Genomic DNA, 15,512 nt, shown 5'->3' on the forward strand with positions numbered 1-15,512 from the left:
TTTTCACTTAGCTCTTGTAACCACCAGGGAGACTAATACCTTTTATTGAGGTACAGTACTTCAGTTTGTGTAGCTGTAAAAAGCTGTAATGGCTGTCTTGTTTTGTAGCATAGAATTGAAAGCCCCTTCGGCATGTTGTGTGCCCTTTGGCAATGTCCATCATTCCAGCTCAGTTATCTCTTCTTCAGTATGTGGATTATTTTGTGCCAGATCTGAGATCATAGTGATGGTCATGTATACTCCCTCCTCCTTCTGAATTAAGAAATACCAGGTGTATGTTATAGCTGTTGAAAAAACAGTAACTACATTGCAATTGCTATTCTGTTTAAGGAATTCAATGTTTTAATGTCATAATTTACCTTGTTTTGGTCTTTTCCTGTTGTTTGGAGAGAAAGTGTTGAAGTTAGTTACTTAAAATGTTATGGGACTAGTATTTGTCAATGGAAGAGCAGTACTTTATGTATGCATTTGGGCTCATTGCATGCTTGGAGGTTGTAAGGACTTACTTTTTGAGTAACAGTACGAAAAGATGATCACCATGGGGAGCAGAGGCATCAGAATCCAGCGAAGAATGTCCCAAACGTAGGAACCTGAGGCCGAAGCGAGTAGAGGAGACACAAATTAAGTCAAAAGTTCTCTACAGTGCATTCGGAAAGTATTCAGACCACATTACCTTTTTCCACATTTTGTTACGTTGCAGCCTTATTCCAAAAATGGATTAAATAAAAAAATTTCCTCATCAATCAAAGTGAAAACAGGTTTTTAGAAATGTTTGCTAATTTATTAAAAATTAAAAACAGAAATACCTTATTTACATAAGTATTCAGACCCTTTGATATGAGACTCGAAATTGAGCTCAGGTGCATCCGGTTTCCATTGATCATCCTTGAGATGTTTTCAACTAGGAGTCCACTTGTGGTAAATTACATTGATTGGACATGATTTGGAAAGGCACACACCTGTCTATATAAGGTCCCACAGTTGACAGTGCATGTCCGAGCAAAAACCAAGTCATGAGGTCGAAGGAATTATCCGTACAGCTCTGAGACAGGATTGTGTCGAGCCACAGATCTGGGGAAGGATACTAAAAAAATGTCTGCAGCATTGAAGGTCCCAAGAACACAGTGGCATCCGTCATTCTTAAATGGAAGAAGTTTGGAACCACCCAGACTCTTCCTAGAGCTGGCCGCCCGGCCAAACTGAGCAATAGGGGGAGAAGGGCCTTGGTCAGGGAGGTGACAAAGAACCTGATGGTCACTCTGACAGAGCTCCAGAGTTCCTCTGTGGAGATGGGAGAACCTTCCAGAAGGACAACCATATCTGCAGCACTCCACCAATCAGGCCTTTATGGTAGAGTGGCCAGACGGAAGCCACTCCTCAGTAAAAGGCAAATGACAGCCCGCTTGGAGTTTGCCAAAAGACACCTAAAGGACTCCCAGACCATGAGAAACAAGATTCTCTGGTCTTATGAAACCAAGATTGAACTCTTTGGCCTGAATGCCAAGCGTCACGTCTGGAGGAAACCTGGCACCATCCCTACAGTGAAGCATGGTGGTGGCAGCATAATGCTGTGGGGATGTTTTTTAGCGGTAGGGACTGGGAGACTAGTCAGGATCGAGGGAAAGATGAACGGAGAAAAGTACAGAGATCCTTGATGAACACCTGCTCCAGAGCACTCAGGACCTCAGATTTGGGCGATGGTTCATCTTCCAACAGGACAATGACCCTAAGCACACAGCCAAGACATCACAGGAGTGGCTATGGGGCAAGTCTCTGAATGCCCTTGAGTGGCCCAGCCAGAGCCCGAACTTGAACCCGATCGAACATCTCTGGAGAGGCCTGAAAATAGCTGTGCAGCGACGCTCCCCATCCAACCTGACAGAGCTGGAGAGGATCTTCAAATAAGAATGAGAAACTCCCCAAATACAGGTGTGCCAAGCTTATAGTATCATACCCAAGAAGACTCAAGGCTGTAATCGCTACCAAGAGGTGCTTCAACAAAGTACTGAGTAAAGGATCTGAATACTTATTTAAATGTGATATTTCCATTTTCTTTATTTAATAAATTTGCTAAAATGTATAAACCTGGTTTTGCTTTGTCATTATGGGGTATTGTGTTGATTGGTGAGAATTTTTTTGGGGAAAAGTCAAGGGGTCTGAATACTTTCCGAAGGCACCGTCTACATAGAAAAAGGACCATTTACAGCAGAGCACATGTAATCCAAGACCTTGTGATGGATTTGTAAGAGGTTGGAAAGCAATTAAGCTAGCAGGCCTATCAGTGTAGGTACCATAGGCTACATTTCAGGGTTCTCGCTTCTTCACTCATATTTACTTTGACTTACATCAAGACATTATCTGGCAATGTCTGTTTGTGCACAGTCAAGGACAAGTATCACACTTACTGCTGTAGAAGTACTCTTCAGCCAGTTTGATGATGGTTTTATTGCTGCTCAGCACACCGCACCAATACATTCCCTCTCCCTGGGCCAGGCCCAGGACATCCACAATGAAGGAATCAACACCCTGGGTCACCTTCAGCCTTCCTGCATCCAAAGACTGGCTCTCCCTGCTGAAGCTGAAGCCTGAACAGCACTGTGGGGACGTCTCCTTACACCACACCCTGGGGAGGTCCTCATCCTTTAGATCATAAGGACAGGTAAGTCTCTGCACACCATCACATGTACCTGTGAAATATAATTATAGATTAATATTAGAAATCTTAGACTCATATTAGAAAAATTTAATATCTACACTCCCCTCCATATGTACTGTATTTGGATAGTGAAGCTAAAATGATCAATTTAGCTCTATACGCCAGCATTTTGGATTTTGGATTAAATGTTAAAAGAATGTCATCTTTAATTTGAGGGTATTTTTATACATGTATTTTTTACCATTTAGAGATGAAAACACTATCTAGTCCACCCATTTGAAGACAAAATTAATGTATAGTGTATTATAGTAGTTAAAAGTGTAGTATTTGTTCCAATATCCTAGCACACAATGACTACATCAAGCTTGTGACTCTACACACTCATTGGATGCATTAGCAGTGTGTTTTGGTTGTGTTTCTTATATTTTTTGGTCCAATAGGAAATGATTGGTAAATAATGACTGGAGTATTTTTATTTCTGTGAGTAGATAAGATGTTTCTAAATACTTTTAAGTTAATCCTGATAATGCCATGATTAAGGAAAATCATGAATAAATTATGATAATTGATAAAGTTAGAGGGGTAAATCAATTTGAATTCAATCACTTTTTGAAAGCAACCTTTTTTGTTTTGAATGAAACCTTCCATATATATATATATATATATATATAGCCGATGCATGGCATTGCGCATGGTGATCTTAGGCTTGTGTGCGGCTGCTCAGCCATGGAAACCCATTTCATGAAGCTCCCGACAAACAGTTCTTATGCTGGTGTTGCTTCCAGAGGCAGTTTGGAACTCGGTAGTGAGTGCACTTCAGCACATGGCGGTCCTGTTCTGTGAGCTTGTGTGGCCTGCCACTTCCCGGCTGAGCTGTTGTTGCTCCTAGTCGTTTCCACTTCACAATAACAGCACTTACAGTGGACCAGGGCAGCTCTTGCAGGGCAGAGTTGTTGGAAAGATCGCAATCTATGACAGTGCCACATTGAAAGTCACTGAGCTCTTCAGTAAGGCCATTCTTCTGCCAATGTTCGTCTATGGAGATTGCATGGCTGTGTGCTCGATTTTATACACCTGTCAGCAACGGGTGTGGCTGAAATACCCGAAGCCACTAATTTGAAGGGGTGTCCACATACTTTTGTATATATAGTGAATCTATCAAGACAAAAGTTCCCAGAAAAGTTTTTAATTTCCTGTCTCAAATATCACAACCAACCATATGGCATGTGTCAAGAGCAGAGAATGTTTTGTACAATGCAACTTGTTATTCAGCCCAAATTGTTTCATGAAGTAAAAGAATGAATTGTTCTTTGAATCATTTGGAGTAAATTACACTGACAATTTAATCTATCATTTTCTCATCTCCATTTTACAGTGGTGGAAATGTACCCAATTGTCATACTTGAGTAAAAGTAAAGATACCTTAATAGAAAATTGCTCAAGTAAATGTAAAATTTACCCAGTAAAACCATACTAGAGTAAGTCTAAAAGTATTTGGCTTTAAATATACTTAAGTATCAAAAGTAAAAGTATAAATCATTTCAAATTCCTTATATTGAGCAAACCAGACCGCACCATTTTCTTGTTTTTTTTTTAATTTACAGATAGCCAAGGGCATGCTGCAACCCTCAGACACGAAGCATGTATTTAGTGAGTCTGCCAGATCAGAGGCAGTAGGGATGACCAGCGATGTTCTCTTGATAATTGTGTGAATTAGACCATTTTCCTATCCTGCTAAGCATTCAAAATGTAACTTTTGGGTGTCAGGGAAAATGTATGGAGTAAAAAGTACATCATTTTCTTTAGGAATGTAGTGAAGTAAAAGTATAAAGTTGTAAAAAATATAAATAGTAAAGTACAGATACCCCAAAAAACGACTTAAGTAGTACTTTCAAGTATTTTTACTTGTACTCTACATCACCGCCATTTTGAAAACCGCTGACAGTATGAGTTGTAACTTTGTAACAAATACTTACAAAGAAATGGGAATACTATGAAATGTACAGTATGTTTTGACTTGACTCATTCCATTATTGAAAATCATATCAGCCAAATCAATAATCCCTCTGTAATCCATGTTTTTGTTGCTATGCCTTCATTTAGCTTACATTGCTGAAAATGTCCGTCTGAACTCCATCATTGGTCAGATTAAAGATGACAATATGCAAAATAAATACATAGTCATAAGCTATTTACTATGAAGTGCAGGCAACATACAAATAAATGTACATGAAACACACGTAGTCCTTACCAGCAAGCCAGAAAACCAATGTAATCAGTAGAAGCATTTTTGTTGCTGAATGTTGCTGGAGTCAAAATATGAAGTAAAACACAGAAGAAAGTATGTCAGGCTCTACTATGGAAGATGTCAGGAAATGGCCAACCACAGTAGTCTTGCCTAATATAGAGAGAACTGTTTTTTCTTTTTTGCATAGTTAGGTTGACTTGTGATTTTAAAAAAGGCAAACAGATAGGCTCAGTACGCAGCAAGGTTATTATACACTGAACAAAAATATAAAGGCAACAATCCCTAATCAATGGATTTCACATGACTGGGAATACAGATATGCATCTGTCGGTCACAGATTTGTTTTATTTTTTATATTTCACCTTTTTCTAACCAGGTAGGCCAGTTGAGAACAAGTTCTCATTTACAACTGCGACCTGGCCAAGATAAAGCAAAGCAGTGCGACAAAAACAAAAACAGAGTTACACATAAACAAACGTACAGTCAATAACACAATAGAAAAATATATGTACAGTGTGTGCAAATGTAGAAGAGTAGGGAGGTAAGGCAATAAATAGGCTATAGAGGTGAAATAATTACAATTAAGCATTAACACTGGAGTGATAGATGTGCAGATGATGATGTGCAAGTAGTGATACTGGGGTGCAAAAGAGCAAGAGGATAAATAGCAATATGGGGATGAGGTAGTTGGGTGTGCTATTTACAGATTGGCTGTGTACAGGACAGTGATCGGTAAGCTGCTCTGACAGCTGATGCTTAAAGTTAGTGATGGAGATATGAGTCTCCAGCTTCAGTGACTTTTGCAATTCGTTCCAGTCATTGGCCACAGAGAACTGTAAGGAAAGGCGGCCAAAGGAAGTGTTGGCTTTGGGGATGACCAGTGAAATATACCTGCTGGAGTGCGTGCTACGGGTGGGTGTTGCTATGGTGACCAATTAGCTGAGATAAGGTGGGGCTTAACTTAGCAAAAACATGACCTGGAGCCAGTGGGTTTGGCGACGAATATGTTGTGAGGGCCAGCCAACGAGAGCATACAGGTCGCAGTGGTGGGTAGTTTATGGGGCTTTGGTGACAAAACGGATGGCACTGTGATAGACTACATCCAGTTTGCTGAGTAGAGTGTTGGAGGCTATTTTGTAAATGACATCGCCAAAGTCATGGATCGGTAGGATAGTCAGTTTTACGAGGGTATGTTTGGCAGCATGAGTGAAGGAGGCTTTGCTGCAAAATAGGAAGTCGTCTAACCAGACGCCTAGGTATTTGTAGTTGTCCACATATTCTAAGTCAGAACCATCCAGAGTAGTGATGCTAGTAGGGTGGGCGGGTGCGGGCAACAATTGTTTGTAGAGCATGCATTTCGTTTTACTAGTATTTAAAAGCAGTTGGAGGCCACGGAAGGAATGTTGTATGGCATTGAAGCTCATTTGGAGGTTTGTTAACAGTGTCCAAAGAAGGGCCAGATGTATACAGAATGGTGTCGTCTGCGTAGAAGTGGATCAGAGAATCACCAGCAGCAAGAGCGACATCATTGATATATACAGAGAAAAGAGTCGGCCCAAGAATTAAACCCTGTGGCTCCCCCATAGACTGCCAGAGGTCCGGACAACAGGCCCTCCGACTTGACACACTGAACTCTAACTGAGAAGTAGTTGGTGAACCAGGCGAGGCAGTCATTTGAGAAACCAAGGCTATTGAGTCTGCCGATAAGAATGCGGCGATTGACAGAATCGAAAGCCTTGGCCAGGTCGATGAAGATGGCTGCACAGTACTGTGTTTTATCGGTGGCGGTTATGAAATCGTTTAGGACCTTTGAGCGTGGCTGAGGTGCACCCATGATCAGCTCGGAAACCAGATTGCATAGTGGAGAAGGTACAGTGGGATTCGAAATGATCGGTGATCTGTTTGTTAACTTGGCTTTCGAATATTTTAGAAAGGCAGGGCAGGGTGGATATAGGTCTATAACAGTTTGGCTCTAGAGTGTCTCCCCCTTTGAAGAGGGGGATGACCGCGGCAGCTTTCCAAACTTTGGGGATCTCAGACGATACAGAAGAGAGGTTGAACAGGCTAGTAATAGGGGTTGCAACAACTTTGGCAGATAATTTTAGAAAGACAGGGTCCAGATTGTCCAGCCCAGCTGATTTGTAGGGATCCAGATTTTGCAGCTCTTTCAGAACATCAGCGGTTTGTATTTGGGTGAAGGAGAAGGGGGGGGGGGGGCTTGGGCAAGTTGCTGTGCTGAGCTGTTGCCGGGGTAGGGGTAGCCAGGAAGAAAGCATGGCCAGCTGTAGAAAAATGCTTGTTGAAATGATTGATTGTTGTAGATTTATCGGTGGTGACAGTGTTTCCTGGCTTCAGTGCAGTGGGCAGCTGAGAGGAGGTGCTCTTATTCTCCATGGACTTTACAGTGTCCCAAAACTTTGTGGAATTAGTGCTACAGGACGCAGATTTCTGTTTGAAAATGGTCACAAATACCATTAAAAAAATATATGGTGTGGACCAGAAAACCAGTCAGTATATGGTATGACCACCATTTGTCTCATGCAGCGTGACACATCTCCTTCACATAGAGTTGATCATGCTGTTGATTGTGGCTTGTGGAATGTTGTCCTCTCCTCTTCAATGGCTGTGTGAAGTTGTTGGATATTGGCAGAAACTGGAACACGCTTTCGTACACGTCGATCCATAGCATCCCAAACATGGTCAATGGATGACATGTCTGGTGAGTATGCAGGACATGAAAGAACTGGTATATTTTCAGCTTCCAGGAATTGTGGACATGGGGCTGTGGCATGTAAACGAATTTGTGCACCAAATTTGCGAGAAATAAGATTTTTGTGCATATGGAACATTTCTGGTATCTTTTATTTCAGCTCATGAAACATTTTTGTTCACTGTAGTTTTGTGTTTTTATATGAGGCTCTTTTTCTATTACAAATTCCCTTTAGTTTCAGTTAGTTTTCAGACCCGATTTGCTAGTTTTTAGTTTTAGTTCAAAATGTGGTTTTCCTGCCTGCAGCTATCGATAGTTTGCAGGCAGACATATTTGGTGAGTAACGAACGTATTTTGACATTATAACGCTTGCAAAGCTGGTGAATTGTCGGTTAAATGGTCGTTTTCTGGGCAGAGAGGAGATAAATTCATATTCGTCGTCTCCTTTGCCCAGATACTGGTTCAGTACGTAGCCACACAATTAGAAACATATGGCTTATTTAAACCTTTTTTCTGAGATCTGGGAAAATAAAAAGAGCTAATGAATCGAACATGCAAATGTGAAATGCATTTCCCGTGTATGTTCAACGTTGTTTATGGCTTGTACTTGGGACTTTTACTTTGATAGCTCGTATTTGGGGCTTTTATTTTGAAACGTCTATCGTCCATTCTTCTTGCCAGTTTCGCACACTCCCATTGGATGTTGGCTTATCCAATGAAAAAGAGTGTTGGTGACTTCCTCGTAGTAGTCGGTGTGCGTGTTTGTGAGTGCTTGCGATCAAATCAACAAAATGGTAACTCCATGGAGTATTTGTTTAGCTTTTTAAAACTTCATATCATCTTGAAGCATCTGATTACTTAGCTCCACTGTTGTAAAGAAACATATATTGTCTGGTCGTTGTTGATCCAGGTTACCATGCTAGATTATTAGCTAGTTTGCTAACTAAACACTGCCAGATGGGCATGTTGGCTTGATGTAATTCCGATTTCACTAGTACTTATCTTGGATTATAGAGTGGTCTTTCTGAGCAATTCTCGTGTTTGATTATTATCGTCTTCTCTTCCCCCCCCCCCCCTGCAATTATTGTGTGTCCGCAGTGTGTTATTACTAATCTGTATCATTTCTGAGGCAGAATGAACAGTACAATGCTGATAGTCAGCTTTCTACTGTTCATCATTGTGTGTTTGTCTCTAATGATTGTAGCTTCGTCGAGAGACGAGACTGAGACGGGAGTACCTGTATAGGAAGTCCCAAGAGGACAGGGTGCGGACGATTGAGGAGAAGAAACAAAAGCTGAAATCAGCTCTTGACGGTGAGGACTGTATGCAATGGAGGAGATTGGTGGATGGATGAACAATCTAAAATACCTTGAGACTTTTTAAAATGGCGTGGCAGCGCTAACAAATTACAATTTGGGTACCTGTAAAAGTAATTGATTTCTGTTTTTCCCTACAGACAATCGTCTCATCCCTACTGAGGTTCGCAGAGAAGCTGTACAGTTACAGAAATTGCTGGAGTATGATGATGAGGGAGCAGAAGGTTTGTTTCTGCAGATCAACATTTAAACGACACCCTATTCCTTATATAGTGCACAACTGTTGACCACCAAGACACTAGGCGCTGGTCAAAAGTATTGCACTGTATATTGTATAGGGTACCCTTTGGGATGCATGCTCAGTGTTGTCTTGTTTATGATGTTGACAACACATCTCATGGAAAAGCAGCCTTACCACAGTTTCCCATAAAATGTGCAAACAGTGACTGAGAGATACTCTGTGTGTGCAGGTGTCAGCTCTCACATGGATGATGAGTATAAATGGGCTGGAGTGGAGGATCCAAAGGTCATGGTCACAACATCAAGAGACCCCAGCTCTCGACTCAAGATGTTTGTCAAGGTATGTTCATTTATGTCTCAATTCTTATTCAATGTCTATCCTCTGCTCCACCTCTATTACAGAGCATATTGTAACCAGGAAAATATTTCCCAAGAAGGAGCTAACAGACAATATAATAGATTAAGTTTTATAGTAATAATGACTCGCCCTCAATTTTTGCTGACGTGCAATTTTTGCTATTGACAGGAGGTGAAGCTGATCTTCCCTGGGGCTCAGCGTATGAACAGGGGAGGTCATGAAATTAAAGCTCTGGTACAAGCCTGTAAAGCGAACAATGTTACAGACCTGGTCATCGTTCATGAGACTAGAGGACAACCAGGTAATCCCATCTAGGCGTATAACAATCTTTTTTAAAATATATTTGTATTTATTTCCACACAAGAAAATACAAAACAATATGATCAGAGTTTAAAAGGCAAGTGAAACGTGCCTGCGCAGAAGTGGTTAAAAAAAAAAGGTTTTCAGAGGGGTCTTGGATGGTTGGAAGTGTTGGCCCAGAGGCCAAGCAGTCGCTGGTTCGGGTCCCTGCGTCGACTGGGTGGGCGATCTGTCGATGTGCCCTTGAGCTGGGTGCTTGACCATGATTGTTCCCGTGGGTTACTCTGGGTGGGAGTGTTTGCTAAATTACGAAAATGTAATGTATATGTTGAGGGGCTTCACAGCAGGTGGATTTTATGTTTTAAAATTCAATAATACTATTAACTGAGGGGCTTGCATAGCACCTCTCAATTTCAAATGTTTAATTAGCCAACTATAATCATCTAGAACCATCTATTACCAACACCAAATGATTATAGCCATAGCCTGGTTCCAGGTCTGTTTATTCTCTTTCCAACTCCATTGCTGTCATTGTCAACATGTTTGGCATGACAATTCTATAAGGACTTGATAAGAGAGCAGAAACAGAGACTGGCACCCAGGTTATCATATCCATGCACGTTATATATACACATATACACATTACTGGTCAGAAGTTTTAGAACACCTACTCATTCAAGTTTTTTTATATTATTTTTTACTATTTTCTACATTGTAGAATAATAGTGAAGAGATAAGCTATGAAATAACACATATGCCAAGAGTGTACAAAGCTGTCATCAAGGCAAAGGGTGGCTATTTGAAGAATCTCAAATATAAAATATATTTTGATTTTGTTTCACACCTTTTTGGTTACTACATGATTCCATATGTGTTATTTCATAGTTTTGATGTCTTCACTATTATTCTACAATGTAGAAAATAGTAAAAATAAAGAAAAACCCTTGAATGAGTAGGTGTTCTAAAACTTTTGACCTGTAGTGTATATTATTGATTTTTTTTACAGGCTGGAATGCATCATTCCAAGTAAAAACACTGCATCGAGGGAACTTTAAAATAACTACTTGTATATTGCCTGTGTGAACTGTATAGATGGGCTGGTTGTGTGCCACCTACCTTTTGGACCAACTGCGTACTTCACTCTTTACAATGTGGTAATGAGACATGATGTGCCAGATATTGGAACCATGTCTGAAGCCTACCCCCACCTCATCTTTCACAACTTCTCCTCACGACTTGGCCAGAGGGTGAGAGACTTGGCACTTCACAATTCTCAATAAAATGTTTACCCTAATACTGTTAGTGCATCCAAAAGTTTCTGACACTGACTGTAAGTAAACCTCTCTTAATCAGGTTTCCAATATCCTGAAGTATTTGTTCCCAGTGCCTAAAGAGGACAGCAGACGAGTTATCACGTTTGCCAACCAGGAGGATTTTATATCTTTCAGGTGAGTAGAGGGATGCTTTGAAAGAGCTATTTGCGAACATGTACCTAATCTTGGGCAGACAGGTTGACTGTAGACTCCTTCAGGTAGGGGAACATAGTTACATACATTCTTATTTACTTAAGGACCTATTTTTATTGCAGACATCACACTTACAAGAAAACAGACCACAGGAACGTTGAGTTGTCAGAAGTTGGGCCCAGATTTGAAATCAAATGTAAGTACAATGTTTTACCTTTCTCATCGTAAGCAACACCATGTTTTTGAACAATGTGTAATTTTGGATTAATTGCAGTTTTACCCTTTCCTGCACTGCTCCCTCTATACATTTAGTGTATTTTTTTCTCTTGTGTGTATTTTTACATACGCAAAATTGTAATTGTTATACACTGCTCAAAAAAATAAAGGGAACACTTAAACAACACAATGTAACTCCAAGTCAATCACACTTCTGTGAAATCAAACTGTCCACTTAGTAAGCAACACTGATTGACAATACATTTCACATGCTGTTGTGCAAATGGAATAGACAACAGGTGGAAATTATAGGCAATTAGCAAGACACCCCCAATAAAGGAGTGGTTCTGCAGGTGGGGACCACAGACCACTTCTCAGTTCCTATGCTTCCTGGCTGATGTTTTGGTCACTTGAATGCTGGCGGTGCTTTCACTCTAGTGGTAGCATGAGACGGAGTCTACAACCCACACAAGTGGTTCAGGTAGTGCAGCTCATCCAGGATGGCACATCAATGCGAGCTGTGGCAAGAAGGTCTGCTGTGTCTGTCAGCGTAGTGTCCAGAGCATGGAGGCGCTACCAGGAGACAGACCAGTACATCAGGAGACGTGGAGGAGGCCGTAGGAGGGCAACAACCCAGCAGCAGGACCGCTACCTCCGCCTTTGTGCAAGGAGAAGCAGGAGGAGCACTGCCAGAGCCCTGCAAAATGACCTCCAGCAGGCCACAAATGTGCATGTGTCTGCTCAAACGGTCAGAAACAGACTCCATGAGGGTGGAATGAGGGCCCGACGTCCACAGGTGGGGGTTGTGCTTACAGCCCAACACCGTGCAGGACGTTTGGCATTTGCCAGAGAACACCAAGATTGGCAAATTCGCCACTGGCGCCCTGTGCTCTTCACAGATGAAAGCAGGTTCACACTGAGCACATGACAGACGTGACAGAGTCTGGAGACGCCGTGGAGAACGTTCTGCTGCCTGCAACATCCTCCAGCATGACCGGTTTGGCGGTGGGTCAGTCATGGTGTGGGGTGGCATTTCTTTGGGGGCCTGCACAGCCCTCCATGTGCTCGCCAGAGGTAGCCTGACTGCCATTAGGTACCGAGATGAGATCCTCAGACCCCTTGTGAGACCATATGCTGGTGCGGTTGGCCCAGGGTTCCTCCTAATGCAAGACAATGCTAGACCTCATGTGGCTGGAGTTTGTCAGCAGTTCCTGCAAGAGGAAGGCATTGATGCTATGGACTGGCCCGCCCGTTCCCCAGACCTGAATCCAATTGAGCACATCTGGGACATCATGTCTCGCTCCATCCAGCAACGCCACGTTGCACCACAGACTGTCCAAAAGTTGGCGGATGCTTTAGTCCAGGTCTGGGAGGAGATCCCTCAGGAGACCATCCGCCACCTCATCAGGAGCATGCCCAGGCATTGTAGGGAGGTCATACAGGCACGTGGAGGCCACACACACTACTGAGCCTCATTTTGACTTGTTTTAAGGACATTACATCAAAGTTGGATCAGCCTTTAGTGTGGTTTTCCACTTTAATTTTGAGTGTGACTCCAAATCCAGACCTCCATGGGTTGATAAATTGGATTTCCATTGATTATTTTTGTGTGATTTTGTTGTCAGCACATTCAACTATGTAAAGAAAAAAGTATTTAATAAGATTATTTCATTCATTCAGATCTAGGATGTGTTATTTTAGTGTTCCCTTTATTTTTTTGAGCAGTATATTATAATCTAGTGATAACTGTTTTTCTGTCTGTAGTGTACATGATCAAGCTTGGTACCCTGGAAAATGAGGCTACTGCGGACGTTGAATGGCGCCACCACTCATATACACACACTGCCAAAAAGAGGAAGTTTCTCAGCATGGAGTAACATTCATCTCAGTGTGCCCCTCTCATTGACAGGCCATGGCCAAAGCATTAGCAGTAGTCTAATGTTGTGTTTTCAGTTTTACACACCATACCTCAGATTTGTATTTAATGGAAATATGGCATCAGACATTGAATAATTTCATTGAAACAGACTCTATCAGATAAGTTATGTATACTACGATTGGCCTAACTCCAAATGTGACTATTTTCCATGAAATTAACAGAACTAAAGAAAAAAAATATTCTTCAAAACAAGGCTATTGTTGGCTTTGCTATATGTCCAGATGTTTTAGTTATTTACTTATTTTCCAGTGGGTGACAAAAATACTCAATACTTTTTTTTCAGATGGCTAAAATGTACATTTTTCCTTTATCAGCCTCACAATATTATAGACGTATAATTTTGTACTACATTTGCACTCTGAGGTAGTGACTTGCCCAGAGATGAACAATATGTCAAAATAAAAACAGTTCCTGGTTTTAACCATGTTTTTCCTTGCTCTTATGATACATACCACCTTTCCACATTACTGTTAATCTGAATCATACATACAATCTGAACATTTGCCTTATCACAGGATGGATGGTGGTCGGTGTCGTTTGAGGATGTTTATTTTTTATGAGCATGGCCTTATTTCTATCACGGCATGTTGGATGTCTGTCATTCATATTCCATTCACCTACTTCAATATAACAGGTTTAGGCTACTACATGATACTAGATTTTTCCCTATACCCATCTTGCGGTTGCTTAAACCTAGCCTATGAATGAAAGTTTGCAACGTCGGTACACACCGATCTAGGGTGTAATCATTAGTCCAACAGTTGCAAACGAGAGTTTTTATTGGAGAAATTCAGGTATGATTATCCCCGTTCCATTTGCTTCTGTTTAAGAAATGTTTTTCAACATAATCGGTGGAATGAATACACCCCTGATCAAACACAAACCGTTAACTCTCATAGCCACATATAAACACCTCGTTGTATACCTTCTCGCGTCTACGCACTCTCCTCTTACCTTTTCCCTTCACTTGTGGACTAAAGTGCACAACACATCAGCTGTCCATAACCAGGCAAAAAAAACTTTCCAAGCCAAACCTTCATATCATAAACGCTACACACAGCCTACATCGTTGTCACCATATTAGCTAAAGTAACGTCAAAGTTAATAGATATAGGGTGTTAGTAAATCCGCTACCATCATGCAGCACAATGTACAGACAGTAAGCAGTTTAGCAGGAACACCGGTGGCAATACATTAGTAAAACCAAAAGCTTACCTTGGAAGAGTTCCAGTGTTGGATAGTCATAGCCAGCTAGCTAACATAGCGTCCCTCTGTTTGAGCCGGGTGTTTGAGTAGGCTAAATTATCCAGCTAAGTAAGTGAAAAACATTTTGAAATATAGCTATCTCTCTTGCTCCTTCATTTTTGAAGTTATTCATTTGTTCAAAACGGTTAAACTATTGACGCTGTCTTTGAGTCAGCTACTCACCACATGTTATGCACTGCAGTGCTAGCTAGCTGTAGCTTATGCTTATGCTAGATTCATTCTGATCCTTTGATTGGGTTGGACAACATGTCAGTTCATGCTGCAAGAGCTCTGATAGGTTGGAGGATATCCTCTGGAAGTTGTCATAATTACTGTGTAAGTCTATGGAGGCACCCGATACAATTGCAATCAGTCGATATAATCGACAACTATCATCAGAAATCAAACAATATGAATCAGACAGTGGGGCGCCGCCTGACCCACTAGTTGGTCAGAAGATTCAAATCAATGTTTCATATCATGGTGTAGATGTACTGTAGATCGAATTGCACTCAATAAATGTTCTTCCCTACTATGGGTCATAATAGTGGGCTATCCCAGGGTAAAAACACTTTAAAAATCCATTACGTACCTTTGACGAAGGGAAAGGACATCAGAAGATCTTCTAGTTTCAGTTACAGCACAATAAAAATTATCTTTACCGCCTACTCGGAAATTACGATATGAAACGTTGATTTGAACCTTCTGACCAACTAGTGGATCAGGCGGCGGCCCACTGTCTGATTCATATCACGTAATTTCTGATGATTGTTCTCAATTATATCGACTGATTGGTTCTGTATGGGGTGATGGAAGGG

General features: G+C 41.3%; 1 protein-coding gene across 1 annotated transcript; it reads left to right on the top strand.

Moving 5' to 3' along the window:
- Positions 1–8,335: 8,335 nt before the first annotated feature.
- On the top strand, positions 8,336–13,870 carry imp4 (IMP U3 small nucleolar ribonucleoprotein 4). Its single transcript, XM_029716544.1, has 9 exons — positions 8,336–8,408; positions 8,819–8,927; positions 9,071–9,154; positions 9,401–9,510; positions 9,697–9,829; positions 10,921–11,075; positions 11,182–11,276; positions 11,417–11,490; positions 13,275–13,870. The coding sequence occupies exons 1-9, from the start codon at positions 8,406–8,408 to the stop codon at positions 13,385–13,387; spliced, it is 876 nt and encodes a 291-aa protein (XP_029572404.1). The 5' UTR covers positions 8,336–8,405; the 3' UTR covers positions 13,388–13,870.
- Positions 13,871–15,512: the final 1,642 nt, after the last annotated feature.

This window comes from Salmo trutta, chromosome 27 (genome assembly GCF_901001165.1).
Source record: "Salmo trutta chromosome 27, fSalTru1.1, whole genome shotgun sequence".
Lineage (NCBI taxonomy): Eukaryota > Metazoa > Chordata > Actinopteri > Salmoniformes > Salmonidae > Salmo > Salmo trutta.

Coding starts and splice junctions, on each gene's coding strand:
- imp4 (XM_029716544.1), top strand. Junction 8,928..9,070: donor GCTGAAATCAGCTCTTGACG/GTGAGGACTGTA, acceptor TTTTCCCTACAG/ACAATCGTCTCATCCCTACT. Junction 11,076..11,181: donor CCTCACGACTTGGCCAGAGG/GTGAGAGACTTG, acceptor TCTCTTAATCAG/GTTTCCAATATCCTGAAGTA.